Source organism: Callithrix jacchus, chromosome 18, assembly GCF_049354715.1.
Source record: "Callithrix jacchus isolate 240 chromosome 18, calJac240_pri, whole genome shotgun sequence".
Taxonomy (NCBI): Eukaryota; Metazoa; Chordata; class Mammalia; order Primates; family Cebidae; genus Callithrix; species Callithrix jacchus.
Window position 1 is genome coordinate 40,637,451 of NC_133519.1, and position 15,561 is coordinate 40,653,011.

General features: G+C 43.3%; 1 protein-coding gene across 21 annotated transcripts in view; it reads left to right on the forward strand.

Annotated features, from left to right (window-relative positions):
* Positions 1 to 15,561, forward strand: part of RGSL1 (regulator of G protein signaling like 1) — a 140,324-nt gene that overhangs the window by 20,576 nt on the left and 104,187 nt on the right. For all 21 annotated transcript variants that reach the window (XR_013528977.1, XM_078355067.1, XM_035279747.3 and 18 more), the window contains one exon: positions 1,990 to 2,069. Coding sequence is in view for 13 of the 21 variants with exons in the window: in XM_035279744.3 (XP_035135635.3) it covers positions 1,990 to 2,069 (80 nt within the window). In the remaining 8 variants the exon portion in view is untranslated. The remainder of the gene's footprint in view (positions 1 to 1,989; positions 2,070 to 15,561) is intronic.

A 15,561-nucleotide genomic window follows, 5' to 3' on the forward strand; every position in this document is an offset into this window, starting at 1 on the left:
AATTTTGTTAAAAATAATTTGGGGATTTTTTTTTGGAGGGGAGCACATTTAATTTGAATATGTTTCTGCAAATGCAGGTATATCAGCTGCAAGACATATTTTATGAGATGTTGGGAGAAATTCAGTAATTATCAGAGATTTCCTTAGCAGTTTAGAACTAAGATAGGAATGACTTGATAAGACCAATAAGGAATTACTTACCATGAGTGTATTCAAGAATGGCAATAAAAAAGTGAGAGCCCAGATGATAAATAAGGGGAAAGAGCCCAGTAATTAGACATAACCCAAGAAACAAGGAGAATTAGATGCATCTTGTCTCAGGCCCCTGGAGTTTTGGGCTGTGTAGAGAGAGCTAAGTTCTACCTCTTTTTATCATCTCCTTCTGCCCACTGCTCCCACAGGATGGAAAATTCTGGATAGGAGCCTAGGTTTTTAGTGAGGTAGGTCTCATTGCTGCATTTCATTCTAGTACACTGGTAACTAATTGAGTTCTGCCAAAGTAGAAAAATAAATATTTTTTAGGATGCACCTGTGGGAATTTCTGGTCTCAGAAGCTCTGCCTTGGGGCCCTTGAGGACCTTCTGGTCATGCTTGTCCCTCTCTCTCATGGCTTGCTTCCTTCTGCCCCTGTTCAATGCTCAGAATAGGAGGAGAGAGGTACCTGAGCACAGAGATTATCCAGAGAAGGCCTAGGTTACTCACAAACCCTCATGCATCCTTTAAGACTCCTTACTCGGCCGGGCGCAGTGGCTCAAGCCTGTAATCCCAGCACTTTGGGAGGCCAGGGCAGGCAGATCTTGAGGTCAGGATTTTGAGACCAGCCTAGCCAACGTGGTGAAACCCCATCTCTATTAAAAACACTAAAACTAGCTGGGCATGGTCGCAAGTTCCTGTAATCCCAGCTACTTGGGAGGCTGTGGCAGGAGAATCATTTGAACTGGAAATATACCCTGTTTAACTCCTGACAACTGGAACAGGGGTGTCCACAGTCAGAGGAGGCAGAGGGCAGAAGTGTGTACTAGAACACCAGATGTTTGAGGCTTAAAATGATGTGGATGCAGAACAAATAGCCCCAAATAAACTTCTGTCTGTGGTGTCCAGTCCCCCTCCTTGGCCAGGCATCAAGGCTATGTGTTGTTCATTTAACCATGAACATCCTAATCTCAGGACTTTGAAGATAGTAATCACCCATCTCAAACCAGACACTGCCCACAGTAGCTGAGAAAGAAGCCAAAGGTGGTGAATGATTAGCAGAACTGCCAGACAGCTCCAGAGTCTGAACACAGAGTACCAGGAAATCTGTTTTGTTGGGGAAACTCAGACTGACCAAAAGAGCTGAGGAGGTCCTTTGTGGCCTGTTTACTCCATAGTGAGATTCCCCCTATGCCTCTCTCCCCAAAGCACCATTCCCTAGTCCCAAGGGGCCCCAAGGGGCCCCAAGCACAGCCTTTACCACTGTGTCTAGCATCATGAAATGCTCCAGTGAGCAAGAAGGTCCTCAGGAATCCAGTAAAGATGAATTTACTAATTGTGATGACATAATCTTGTCCTCGCAGAGATTACAATATCACTAAAAGTATAGTACACATACACACTAAATATACAAACCTATATGAAAGAATTATTTAGAATTAGAGAGTGTCATGCTGAGTGATGTGTAGAATGCATCTTAGAGGATTTTAATAACAATATTTTTTTGTGGGGAAGGTACAAGGAATCATCTCTGGACATGTCATAGAAAACTTCCCATTACTGGGGATGGAGGCAGCAGACCACCATGGCATGTGAATACCTATGTAACAATCCTGCACAAACTGCACATGTACCCCACAACTTAAACTATAATAAAAAAAGAGAAACTACCCATTACTATGTTTTACTGTAAGATTCTTTCAAAATCACCTTTTTAATTTGTCCCACTTTGGTTGCTTAAGTTTTCCTCACTGTATTTGTCATCATTAATGTTTATAATTCATTTTGTCTCATTAGGAAACAGCTCCAGGAGATGGAAAACCAGCTGCCTTCATCAGAAACTCACAGGTGGCATTTCTATGGGGAGTCAACACAAGGTCAGAGTCCAGGCCTCATCTGTGCAGACGTTTTTCTTAATAGTTCAAACATGGGTGAGCTACTGTAATAGCATAAACAGAGAAGTGTTTGTTTGCTGCTCTAGAATTACCCTCCACGCTTACCCACCCTCTATGCCTCCGGAGGCTGCTCTTTACGGATGGCAGTGACAACCTTCTTCACACTCTGGTTTCTTGTCAGGTTTGTTAAAGGAAGGCACAGGAAGAAAGAAGGAGGGTGGTGAGCAGGAGGAAGGTGGGTATGACGTAGCCGTTCCCAGGTAGCCTCTCTGCTGAGTGCAGAGGCTGTTGGCATCACCTACAGAGGGCCCCAGCTCCAGCAGGAGGCCAGCTCCAATAGCTAGAGCTAACCCTCAGGTCTGGTCAGCAGCTTCCCTGTGCGTAGGTGTGGTTAATGGCTCTTCACTGTTGCTAACCCTTGGGTATGTTAGCGTCCCTGCCAAGATTGTTTTAAATGGCTCCTTTAGTTAACACTTAACAGTTTTATCCCATTTGAGTGTGCAATTCTGGATCAATGATTGATAGAGTAACAGATGTCCAGGGTGGCCTCAAGAGTGGCCCTCAAGAGAGAATTCTGGGACGAGGTTGCTCTCACACTTGAAAAATACATAGATAACCTCCTTGCCAGGGAAAAGGAGGCATTTCATCTCTAAATTACAGAGGCATCACAATTACACCGTCATTGCATGGGCGGAAGTGCAAGTGAGGGCAGGGGGGTGGAAGAGGAAGTGGCTTTGAAAAATTGGTAAGATGGTGACAATAGTGATTACACAAATTTTGGGTCAGCTAACTCCTTTTGGCACCCTAGATACATGTGTCTGGTAGCCACTAACTACATGTGTCTATTTACATTAAAATTAAGATTATTGAAACGAAATAAAATGTAAAATTCAGTTCTTCAGTCACATGAGCCACATTTCAATTACTCAAAACCCGCGTGTGGCTAGTGACTGCTATATTCTAGGCCAGCACAGGTAGAGAACACTTTTATCACTGCCGAAAGTTGTATTGGACAGTGCTGTCCAAGAGAGCGTACAGAGGGAAAAGAAAAACTGAAGGCCTTAAGTACCCCATTCAGAAGATGGGTGGAAGATGAAACACTTTTATGCCAGCTTTGAAGGAATCCCTCATTTCTTCTGGTTGCAGGGCAGATATGGCAATGATAACATCAAGTGCTGTATTATGTGGCTTGTACAGTGGCAGAGCCAATTAAATGCTTGTCCATGCCAGTCTCTAAGACTAAGTTAAGTGCACTAGTGGGAGAAGGAATGACATCCTGAGATATGAGAGGGAGAAACAGGTGAGGCTAAAAACTTTGCTTTATGTTTTTTTGAGACAGGGTCTCACTCTGTCACCCAGGCTGGGGTACAGTGGCACAATCTCAGTTCACTGCAACCTCTACCGCCCAGGCTCAAGATATCCTCCTACCTCAGCCTCCTGAGTAGCTGGGACTACAGGCCAGCACCACCATGCTTAGCTAATTTTTGTATTTTTAGTAGAGATGGGGTTTCACTGTGTTGGCCAGTCTGGTCTTGAACTCCTGACTCAGGTGATCCACCCAAATCAGCCTCCAAAAATTCTGGGATTACAGGCGTGAGCCATCGTGCCTGGACAGGCTGAAAACTTTGAACTCCTTAATTCCCTATGACCTCTTTTTTTTTAACTGAGGAAATCCCCCTTCCCACCAGAAAGAGCACTTCCTCTGTATAAACACCTTTCAATGACTGAGCCTGGGAGAATGTCAGCCCCATGGGATACTGATCTCTATAGGATCCACTCCCACTTCTCTAATTACCTCCAGGACCACAAGAGTAAATCCCAAATAAGGATGTACAAGACCTGGTCTGAGGTAGGAGAGGAAACTGATACACTAAAATAATTATGAGATGTTATCAATCAGTTTTGGTCAGAGTTTGGGGAGCATGGATATGAATGAATCCTAAAGCTGTTTGACCATGCGAAGTAAAATTGAAGAGCTGACTGAACCACATTTATCAATATGAGTTTACTTCCCTGAGATTCTGAATTTGATGTGTTGGCTTGAGCACATAGAAGTAGTATGTACAGTTTGCTAGGTTGGCCCATTGAAACATGGACTCAGAGGTGGCCTGCAGTCAGTGGAATTGACATTTCGGAAGTTCCCGGTAAACCCTAGAGAAGCACTGCCAAACAGAACTTTCTATTTCTACAATGAATTCGTATGGTTTGTGCTGTCCAATGCAATAACTTCTAGCCCCCTGTGGCTATTGAGTACTTAAAATGTGGCCAGAACAGCTAAGACACTGAATTTTATTTTATTTTATTTTACTATAATTAATTTAAATTTAGCACATAGGGCTAGTGGCTACTACATTGGATAATGCCACTCTAGTTTAAGAATTCTGAAGGCTAAGGGGAATTGGTAATGTTAGGGGAACCTATAAGGGACAACTAGCTCAGCCACCCCTTAATCATAGTCCCTGGAGGGTTTAGAAGAGATTTCCTTTTTCTTCTAATTCTACTCTGTCTGCATTCTAGAGCTTCTGATATATGGAGTTAACATTCAATTCTTATTAGTTTTTTCATTTTAATTTTTACTTTTTCTTTAACACAAAAGTTACCTAGAAGAATGTCTTAATTTCCAAACAAATTGTTTTGTTTTCTTTTACCGTTCTTTCTATGTTGATGTTATTTCTGCTTTGGGCGGGGTGGTAGTGAGCAGGGGAACGTATTTTTTCCTTAATAAATGTTCCTTAAGCAGTATTCAAATTTTCAAAATAATTAATTCAAATCTTCAAAATTAATTTAAAAATAATTAATATTAATTTTATGTATGATAGCCTTATTTCTGAAATGAATATATTATTATATTCTTTGACCATGGCTCTGTATTATTTCTCTTTATTTCTATCAGCATTTATTTAATGCATATATTTATATACATATAAATAAAATGCCACATTGTCAATGCGTTAAGATTCATAACTTATATTTTATATTCAATTCTTGGTGAATTGAATACAATGGAAAGAAAATATCTTTGTCACTCTTAATTGTTAATGCTTCTCATCTCATTTTCTTTTGTCAGATATTAGCATTATAGCATGTGCTTTCTTTTATTATTTATCTAGTATATTTTAATGCCTATTTTTCAGCCTTTTTGTGCCCCTTTAGTTTAAGACTCTGTCTTTTAAATCCTAGTTTGACACTATAGTTAGGGCTATTCAGAAAATCTGTGTTACTTTGACAAGGAAACTTAAGATACTTAAATTTATTGTGATCATTAATGTATTTAGACTTACTGATATATTTTGGACCCCAGTTCTTCCTTTAAAAAGAATTCCATAGGAATGAGTAATTTACATTTACTAGAATTAAAATTTCTCCTAAAACAAAGATAAGTGTGTTAGAATTGAAGTCATCTCAGTTAGAGAAGCCTGAGATGTCCCTATGTTTTCAGCCTTCCTCACTCCTCCAGCTCCAGCTTTTTAAAACTTTGCAAACAACCCCATTGGATCATAAGAACCTTGACATACCATATAGGCATATAACAGGCACAGATATCCTTGGTTTCTCATGGCACCAATAGTTCATGTGAAGCCTCTACTCTTTTGTTCCTCAAATAAATGAATTATATATATGAGATTTAGTTAACATCAAGGCCTTACCTCACTGGCACCTCACACAGAGCAGGACTCCCAAATGCAGCAGTTATAGGCTAATGTCTTTTCTCCATGTTAAGAAAGACAAAAACATTTTGAGATACCCTAAGAAGCAACAGGGTAGCCAGGCGCAGTGGCTCATGCCTGTAATCCCAGCACTTTGGGAGGCCGAGGCGGGTGGATCACTTGAGGTCAGGAGTTCGAGACCAGCTGGCCAACATGGTGAAACCCACCCCATCTCTACTAAAAATACAAACATTAGCCAGGCATGGTGGTGGGCACCTGCCTGTAATCCCAGCTACTCAGGAGGCTGAGGCAGGAGAATTGCTTGAACCTGGGAGGCGGAGGTTGCAGTGAGCTAAGATCATACCACTGTGTGACAGACAGAGACACTCCATCTAAAAAAAAAAAAAAAGAAGCAGCAGCAGCAACAGGGTGAGGTGGTGGTTGCTGGTACGGACTCTAGGACTACTCTGCCGTGGTTGAAACCTCAACCTTTGCCACGTTTTCTGCCATTCAGTAGTTATAAGAGCTCAGTCCAATAGCTTAACCTCTCTCACTTCAGGGGATTACTGTTACTGTATAGATTAGAAGACATAATTTATGTAAAAATACTATCACAATCCTCATAAGAACTCAGAAAATGGTAGCTGATATTGATAATTGGTATCTTAGTCCATTCCCAGGACTGCAGACCAGACTTTTTACAGAAATTGTCTTTCTTTCTTCCTTCCTTCTTTCTCTTCTTTTCTCTTCTTCTCTTTTCTTTCTTTCTCTCTTCTTTCTCTCTTTCTTTCTTTGTTATCTTCAGGTTCTCACTCTGTGGCCTAGGCTGGAGTGCAGTGGAGTGATCTCGGCTCACTGCAACCTCTACCTCCTGGGTTCAACTGATTCTTCTGCCTCAGCCCCCCCAAATAGCTGGGACTACAAGCGTGTGCCACCACACCTGACTAATTTTTGTCTATGTACTAGAGATGGGGTTTCACCATGCTGTCCAGGTGGGTCTCGAACTCCTGACCTGAAGTGATCAGCCGGCCTTGGCCTCCCAAAGTGCTGGGATTACAGGTGTGAGCCGCTGTGCCCGGCCTGTTATTTCTGTGATACCTCAAGCAGCGGAACTGGGGAGCTCCTTTAATTTTTAAAATATTTCTATAAAGAGACATAATTGTGTTCCCTTGATATTCTCAGCCTCCCCCAGGCTGACTGAAGATATCAGTCCCTGAACAGAGAGCCTGAGGGTTAAACAGGTGCCACATTTGCTGGTCTCACACTCAGAACCTCTGCCCTATTTTTACCTGTTTCGTCTGCAGTTGCTGCATTAAGACCTGGCCTTAATGAAATATTTGGTTCTGGATCTTTTCATGTCCCCAATTAACTTTAATGAGCAAATAGGGAAAGATCAAGAGAGCTGCGGCTGGGACTTAGGAGAAACTTTGAAGCAGAAGCCAGGATGGGGTAGATGCCCTCTGGCAATTGACCAGCGTTTGCTTTTGATGACAGCGAACCCTCAGATCTAGTTCATCTGAGCTGCAAACAAGGGGCTGTGGTACCAGCATATCTGATATTTCACCTTTTGCAATGCCTCTGTGTATCTCATGCAACAAACATGTGTCAAACACCTACTGTGAGCAAGAAACTTCTCTAATGCTTCTATGAAATTCTTTGGGTCATACCCAGTTGAATAAGACACTGTAACTGCTCTTAAGGATTTCACATTCTAGGAGAGGAAATAAGATGTACACAGGCAGCCACATTGGGAGAAGACTATGATATGTCATAAAAGAGGCACAAAGTTCCATCTGATACAGGACGATGAGCTTGTTCCCACCCTGGAGTCATCTGAGACGGCCAGATGCAGGAGTTAGGTGAGAGTTGCTCTTTTAAGAATAATGGAGGTCTGGTGCAGTGGCTCTTACCTGTAATCTCAGCAATTTGGGAGGCTGGGGCAGGAGGATCACCTGACCCCAGGAGTTTGAGGCCAACTGGGCAACATAGTGAGACCCTGTCTCTACAAAAATATAGATAAAAAGTTAGCCAGGCAAGTGTGGTGATGCACGCCTGTAGTCCAGCTATGTCAGGAAAAAAAGGTGGCCCTTTAGTTGGAACATACAGTGTATGTATGCACTGGCAGGAAAGTCCAGGGAATGTTCTGGGAGAAGCAAGTTGTACCCACCCTGTTTCCTCCATCTGTGTTTTCATGGGAAACTGTCTCAATCAATCTGAGCCTCATTTTCCCTATAAGTTAAATGAAGCTGGGTCCATCCACTCCTCAGAAGAATTGCAAAGGTCAAATGATTTGTATGGTAATAGGCTAGAGAAGCAGATCATCGTATGTGCTCAAACAGTGGTGGTTAGTGTCTTTCACATCTTTATTCTAGTCCTTAAGCTGGTAAGAAGCAGATCTCTGAGACTTTCTACTGGGATATGGAATTTTGGGGCAAAAAGAAGAGGGGGATCAATACAGATGCCTATTTATTTATTTTTAAATAATACACTTGGAGATAGAAGTTGAGAAGTACTGATACCTAAGTAAAGAGGTTTGGGACTGCCAGAGGCCACTCCCAGCGGGGGCAGTTCCTTTTTGTCATAAAAGGACCTCAGTGTCCTGGAGAATGAGTTCTGGACTGGAACCTCCAGGCTGAATGCCCTCACTGTTCCCCTCCTTGTTACAACCTCCCAGGTGGTGTGATCATTTTTCCCCAGTGTCCTGCCACATCTACATTCTCAAATCACTCATTTTCCAAAGGCATTTCTGTCCCTGCTTCCCCAGTCTGAAGATGTTCCCAGCAAGCTGCTTAAGAATTCATCAAATGCTCTGTTCTTGGCAGCACTGGTCTTCTGGGCATGGCTCGGGAGCAGACCTTCTTTGGAGCTGTAGCTTGTCATTCTCTATTTTTGGTATTCATTTCAACAAACACTTGAAACAAGATCTTCACAGTAGCCAATCCTCTTGTCTCTGAGTTTCAGCAGAAGCTAGTAACGAAAGTATTGGTGGGAAGTCACACTGTCACTCCAAGGGGTGATGCTGGAGCACCTTTGCAGGAGTTTGAAATGGAGGTGAGAGTCAGTGCTGCCATCAGCCTGTGGTGATTCCCAGCTTCAGCCCATGCAAGGAATAGAAGTTGGGAAGAGGTTGACAAGGGGGGCTTGTCTTCTGAGAACTGTCAGTGTCCTGTGCATTCTCTGTAGCCCACCGTTCCCCTGATAGTGGGAAAGATGAGGGGTGCCCACGCCTGCCCTTCAGCCACATGAGAAAGGCTTCAGGGATGCTCTGGGAGAGCAGGTGTGTGTTCTTTGGGGTCTGAGGAACAGAGAGGGTGTGTCTACCCCTCATGTGGGGCTGTGCCTGCCTGGTCAGAGGGAGTAGAGGCTCAGAGTGGGAGCTGGACACACACCCGGGAGAAGGGCAGTGGCAGTTGTCTGCAGGGTATACATGTGAACCCCAGGGAAGCTGGCAGCATTGGGATCTTCACGGGTTCTTTCCTCAGAAGACACCCTGGAGGGATAGAAGAGGCCTTTGGCCTTGGAGGGGGAGTAGAAGCCCTGCTTTCTATTTCACTATCTGGAAGAGGGGCGTTGTAGACATCAGGGGTGCCTCAGTGCTTGATCTCAGGATCTCTGCAGCAGCCACAGAGACACATCTGAAGAGAGATGACTCAGAGGACATGAACAAATGCATCAGCCACAGAGGACTGTGCTGTTTCCCCAGTCTCTCCTCCCTGGGTCCCGGGGAGTGGGTAGGAGGTGACGCTAGGAAGGGAGAAGCTGACCAAGGCCCTGTCACAGCCACCTCGAACCTCTGCAGGCTCCTTAGCCTGAAGCAGCCCAACAAGGGGAGGGGAGTTTGAAGTTGGCCAGATGTTTATAGTTTAGAGAGTACCTTGAGTTGGGATGAATTATTTGATGACTATACTGGAATGGACCTTCGTTATCTGAGTGAGTGAGGTTTTTGTCCAGGAGCAAAGAAAATGAATTCCATAGGGCAGGTTTGTGGGGCCAGAGGTAAAACTGCTTCCAGCTTGCACTGAGATGGGCTGAGCTCACTTTGCTAGCCACGGCTATGTCATCTACCATGCCATTAGGAGCCGGCTGAGCCCCAAAGACAAGAGCCAACAGTTACAGTTTAGGAGCTGGTAAAGAACAGTGACAGCTTTCATCAAAGGCATACCCTTGGGGAGAAAAGAATTGTGGGAAAAAACTGGGCATTTACTTGGGGCATCTAAAGTTTGAGATGTTCAGAATAGTAGGAGTGATAAAAAATAATAAAATAAAAAGTTTGAGATGCCTTAGTGATGTTTAAGTATTGATGGCCGTGGTTGGCTATAAGAGTCTGGAGTTCAAGGGAAGGTCAGGAAGAGAGTGCAGATAGATTTGAGAGTTAGCATATAGTTCTGGGGACTTTCAGTGGAGTAGGTAGGAAGAACTATGAAGGGATTTTTCTCCAGTTCACAAGCTAACAAGTTAGCCTGCCACTGGTTCCCGGATGCTGCAGAAGATACAACTCTCAGCTCACAGAGAGTTGCTTTACTGAAGCAACGGCAGCAGGCAGAGTGTCTGCATTTGGCTACCCCAGACCCCAGGGTCTCAATTCCTCAAGCAGCATGAAGAGTGCAGAAGATGCCCATGCAGTGGGTCGCAGGAGAGGAAAGAAACCCAGGCTTAGGAGGCCTGAAGCTTTTCCAACAAGCAGGAAACATGCTACCTTCTGCTCCAATGGATCCACTCTTTCCGTGTCTCAAAGCTGTTTGCTATACAAGTATCCTTGAAAAGACAGTTCAGAATAAAGCCAGTCAGTGGCTCTGCTCATGAGCCTTGCCGAAATGAGACAGATCTGTGGGGAATTGTCTCTCATCAAAGTATCACCTTCCTAAGGAGCACTGTGGAGATTTTAAAGGGCATTTTTGTTTTCTCACAATGACTGACAGTGCCACTGTCATTTCATGGGCCAGGGCCAGGTATATTAGATATTCCACAATGAGTAAGAGACTGTCAAGCAGAATGAATTATCTCATGCCCCACACAAGTTTGGAATGTTCTGGTAAGCATTTACTTAACTTACCAGCATTAAGTAAATGGGGGAAAAAAACCATAATTTTTTTTATGTTCTGTTTTTCGAGACAGGGTCTTTACTCTGTTTCTCAATCTGGTCTGCAGTGACGTGATCTCAGCTCACTGCAACCTCTGCCTTCCGGGTTCAAGCGATTCTTCCACCTCACCCTTCCTAGTAGCTGGGACTACAGACAGGTGCGTGCCATCATGCCCGGCTAATTTTTGTATTTTTTGATAGAGACTGGGTTTCAACCATATTGGCCAGGCTGGTCTTGAAATCCTGACCTCAAGTGACCCACCTGCCTCGGCCTCCCAAAGTGCTGGGTTTACAGGGAAAACCCCTATAATTTCTGAGCCTGTACCCTGTCTCTACTCTACAAAATATTCTTAGTACAGCTTAATATGCACTTAAAATTAAGTCATTTAAATCAAAGGAACATTGTACTTTGTTTTGTTCAGAATTCTATCAAAACTTATTCAACACTGGGGTAAACACATTTCTAGCAGAAACATTAGCTGTTTGAATCACTGCAGTTATATCAGACTCCATTTATAACTGATACAATTATAGCAATTTTGTTGAAAATGTACTTATTTGGCCTTTATTTCATAAGGTGAAAGATGAAGAAAAATCTTTTCTTGAACATTCTCTTCTCTTAAATAATACTTCTTCATTAAAATGGCACATAGTCAGATGCTTGTATCAAATATTGTTGAGAGATTGAGGAAGAGGATTGAAAATTGACCACTGGGTTTAGCCGTGTAGAAATCATTACCCACCCTGAACAATTTCACTGGAAAGGTGGGGTCAAGACTCTGTTTGAAGTTGGTTCAAACAGCATGGAAGACAGGAATTGAGAAATAGTATGAACAACGTATCTGAGGAGATTTCCTGTAAAGAGGAGCAGATAAATAAGGTGGTATGCAAGGCGCTTGGTGCCTAGCACATAAAAAAGGCTCAGTAAATGTTGCCCAAAGAGGAGCTTCATGATCCATAGGAGGTGCCCAGTAACTGTTGGCCTACTGAATAAGTGTCAGTAAAAAGGACCGCAGTTGTAGGGGCCAGTCAGAAAAGCCTTCTTGGCATCTTTTCATTTGAGTGTCAAAGAAATGATGGTGTTAGAGGAGGAACATAGAGGTGAAAGGGTGTTTTATGCATAAGCCAAGGCACAATGGGAGGGAGAGGGGTTTGGGGAGAAGCAGCTTGCTTGTCAAAGTTGCCAGGGGGAAGGGTGTGTGGTACAAGGGGAGTCGAAGGGGTAGGAGGACCAGAAGGCTTGAATAGAGGGACCTGGAGAGGCAGCAGACAGAAGACCTTGAAGGCCTCATTGTGGTGTTTATGTTGGGTCTGATCAATAACAAACAAGCCAGAGGTCTCGAGCAGTCAGGGACATAACGGGAATGTAGCAGTAGTTCTATTTTTCTGTGCTGTGCTTCTGTTCCAAGTGTTGAAATGGAGCAGATTACAACTCGTGCTCCGGACGGTCTAATGAGAAGTGCATGCACCTGCAGTTTCTTCTCTGCGTTGGGGCAGTCATGGGAGTAAAATCCTGGGGATAAAGAGTAATAAGAAACAGCAAAGACCTGGAACCAACCCAAATGCCCATCGATGATAGACTGGACTGTACACCATGAAATATTATGCAGCCATCAAAAATGATGAGTTCATGTCCTTTGTAGGGACATGGATAAATCTGGAGAACATCATTCTCAGCAAACTGACACAAGAACAGAAAATGAAACACCGCATATTCTCACTCATAGGAGGGTGATGAACAATGAGAACACATGGACACAGGGAAGGGAGCACTACACATTGGGGTCTATTGAGGGGAATAGGGGAGGGACAGCGGGGCGGGGGGAGCTGGGGAGGGATAGCATGGGGAGAAATACCAAATGTGGGTGAAGGGGTGGAAGGCAGCAAAACACACTGCCATGTGTGTACCTATGCAACTATCTTGCATGTTCTGCACATGTACCCCAAAACCTAAAACGCAATTAAAAAAAAAGAAATAGAAGTGTGCTTTAGGCATTTAAGAGTGGGCTGGGGAGAAAGGGTCCTCCTCAGTGAGTGCATTGGATGCGGCTTTACAACATACCGTGCAGAAAGCCAGGCACTGTCCTTTCATCTGGCTGTGAGAAGCAAGCTCTGCTTTCTCAAACAGAAGCATGTATGCCTTAATGGCCCCTCTCCCATTTCCATGGATCTGGGTGAAAACTCAGACCTTATTGAGCATGTCAGAGGCACAGTAACTCATCTTGTCACATACAGTATTGAGGTTGGCCACATGTTGGTGAAGTCCATTTACCCAGAGGATAGAGTGGTGAGGATGGATCCTAGAGGCACTGAGTATGGCACAGCCATGAGCAAACCAGGCTTTGGCCCCAGCTGGACCTGGCTTTGAATCCCAGTTCCATCTCCTGGCTGCATGGCCTTTGAGGAGTTCCTGAATCTTGATTTCTTTACATGTCAAATAAGAATGATGCTGATTATGGGAATTAACTATCGCCAGTGTTTGTTGCCTAAGAAGAATGTTTATCACCAATGTTAATTTTTTAAAATATCATCCTGTTCTGGCCAGTTGTGAACTGATGGGGCAAGTGGAGAACTGAGGGAGGAGCAGTGATGTTTTCTGGCCTAAACTTGACGATTCTGTGTGGCGAAGTCCACTTGGCTGCAGATGATAGTCTTCTCTTCCACAATCCTGTTTTGTTCATATGGTTCAGGTGATCAGGAAAGCTCTAACAGGAGGATGCTATCATTTCAGAATTCTTCAGACTATGACTCAATATTCTTTTTGATTTTGGGGATTCTGTTTGAGCTTTTAGATTCGGGGGTATATGTGCAGGTTAGTTACGTGGGTATACTGTGTGACACTGAGGCTTAGGGTACGAATGATCCTGTCACCCAGGGAGTGAGCATAGTACCCAATAGGCAGTTTTCCAGCCTCTGTCTCCCTATCTTCCTCCCACTTCTAGTAGTCCTCATTGTCTGTTGTTTCCATCTTCATGTCCATGAATTCCCTGTGTTTAGCTCCTACTTAAAAGTGAAAACATATGGTATTTGGTTTTTCTGCTCATGCATTAATTAGCTTAGGATAATGGCTTCTAGCTGCACCCATGTTGCTACAAAGGACATTATTTCATTCTTTTTATGGCTGTGTAGTATTCCACAGTGTTTATGTACCACATTTTCTTTTTCCAATCCACACCAATGGGCACCAAAGTTCATTCCATCTCTTTGCTATTGTGAATGGCATGCGTGTTTTTGGTAGAATGATTTATTTTCTTATGGCTATATCCCCAGTGGGATTGCTGGGTCAAGTGGTAGCTCTGTTTTAAGTTCTTTGAGAAATCTCCAAACTGCTTTCCACAGTGGCTGAACTCACATTCCCAGCAGTGTATAAGGGTTCCCTTTTCTCTGCAGCATCACCAGCATCTGTTATTTTTTTTTTAGTTTTCAACAATAGCCATTCTGACTGGTGTGAGATGGTATCTCATTGTGATTTTGATTTGCATTTCTCTGATGATTAGTGACACTGAGCATTTTTTTATGTTTGTTGGCTGCATGTATGTTGTCTTTTGGAAAGTGTCTGTATGTGTCCTTTGTCCACTTTTTGATGGGGTTATATTTTTGCCTGTTGAATTTTTTTTTTTCTTTTTGAGACAGAGGTCTCACTCTGTCACCCAGACTGGAGTGCAGTGGTGCAATCTAGGCTCACTGAAACCTCTGCCTTTCAGGTTCAAGCAATTCTCCTGCCTCAGCCTCCTGAGTAGCTGGGATTACAGGTGTGAACCACCATGCCCAGCTAATTTTTTTGTATTTTTAGTAGGGACAGGGTTGCAGCATGCTAGCCAGGCTGATCTTGAACACCTGACCTCAAGTGATCTGTCCACCTCAGCCTCCAAAGTGCTGGGATTACAGTCATGAGCCACAATGCCCAGCCTGCTTGCTGAATTGTTTAACTTCCTTGTAGATTCTGGATATTAGACCTTTGTCGGGTGCATAGTTTGTAAATATTTTCTCCCATTCTTTAGGTTGTCTGTTTACTCTGTTGATAATTCATTTTGCTGGGCAGTAGCTCTTTAATTTAATTAGGTCTCACTTGTCAATTTTTTATTTTGTTGTCATTGATTTTGAGGACTTAGGAATTATTTGCCAAGGCCAATATCCATAATCATATTTCCTGGGTTTTTTTCTAGGACTTTTATAGTTTGAGGTCTTACATCTAAATCTTTAATCCATCTTGAGTTAATTTTTGTATCTGGTGAAAGGTAGGGGTCCAGTCTCATTCATCTGCATATGGCTAGCCAACTATCCCGGCACCATTTATTAAATAAGAAGTCCTTTTCCCATTGCAAATTTTTGTCAGCTTTGTTAAAGCTCAGGTGATTGCAGCTGTGTGGCTTTATACCTGGGTTCACTATTCTGTTCCATTGGTCTCTGTGTCTGTTTTGGTTACTACAGCCTTGTAGTATAACTTGAAGTCAGGTAATGTGATGCCTCCAGCTTTGTTCATTTTGCTTTGGCTATTTGGGCTCTTTTTGGTTCCATATGAATTTTAGAATACGTTTTTCAGTTTTAAAATTTTTAATAGAGATAAGGTCTCGCTATGTTGCCCACGCTGGTCTTGAACTTCTGGGTCACATGATCCTCCTTCCTCAACCTCTGAAAGTGCTGGGATTACAGGCATGAGCCACTGTGCCTGGCTGAATTTTTTTTCTAATTCTGTGGAAAATGACATTGTAGTTTGATAGAAATAGCCTTGGAATCTGTAGATTGC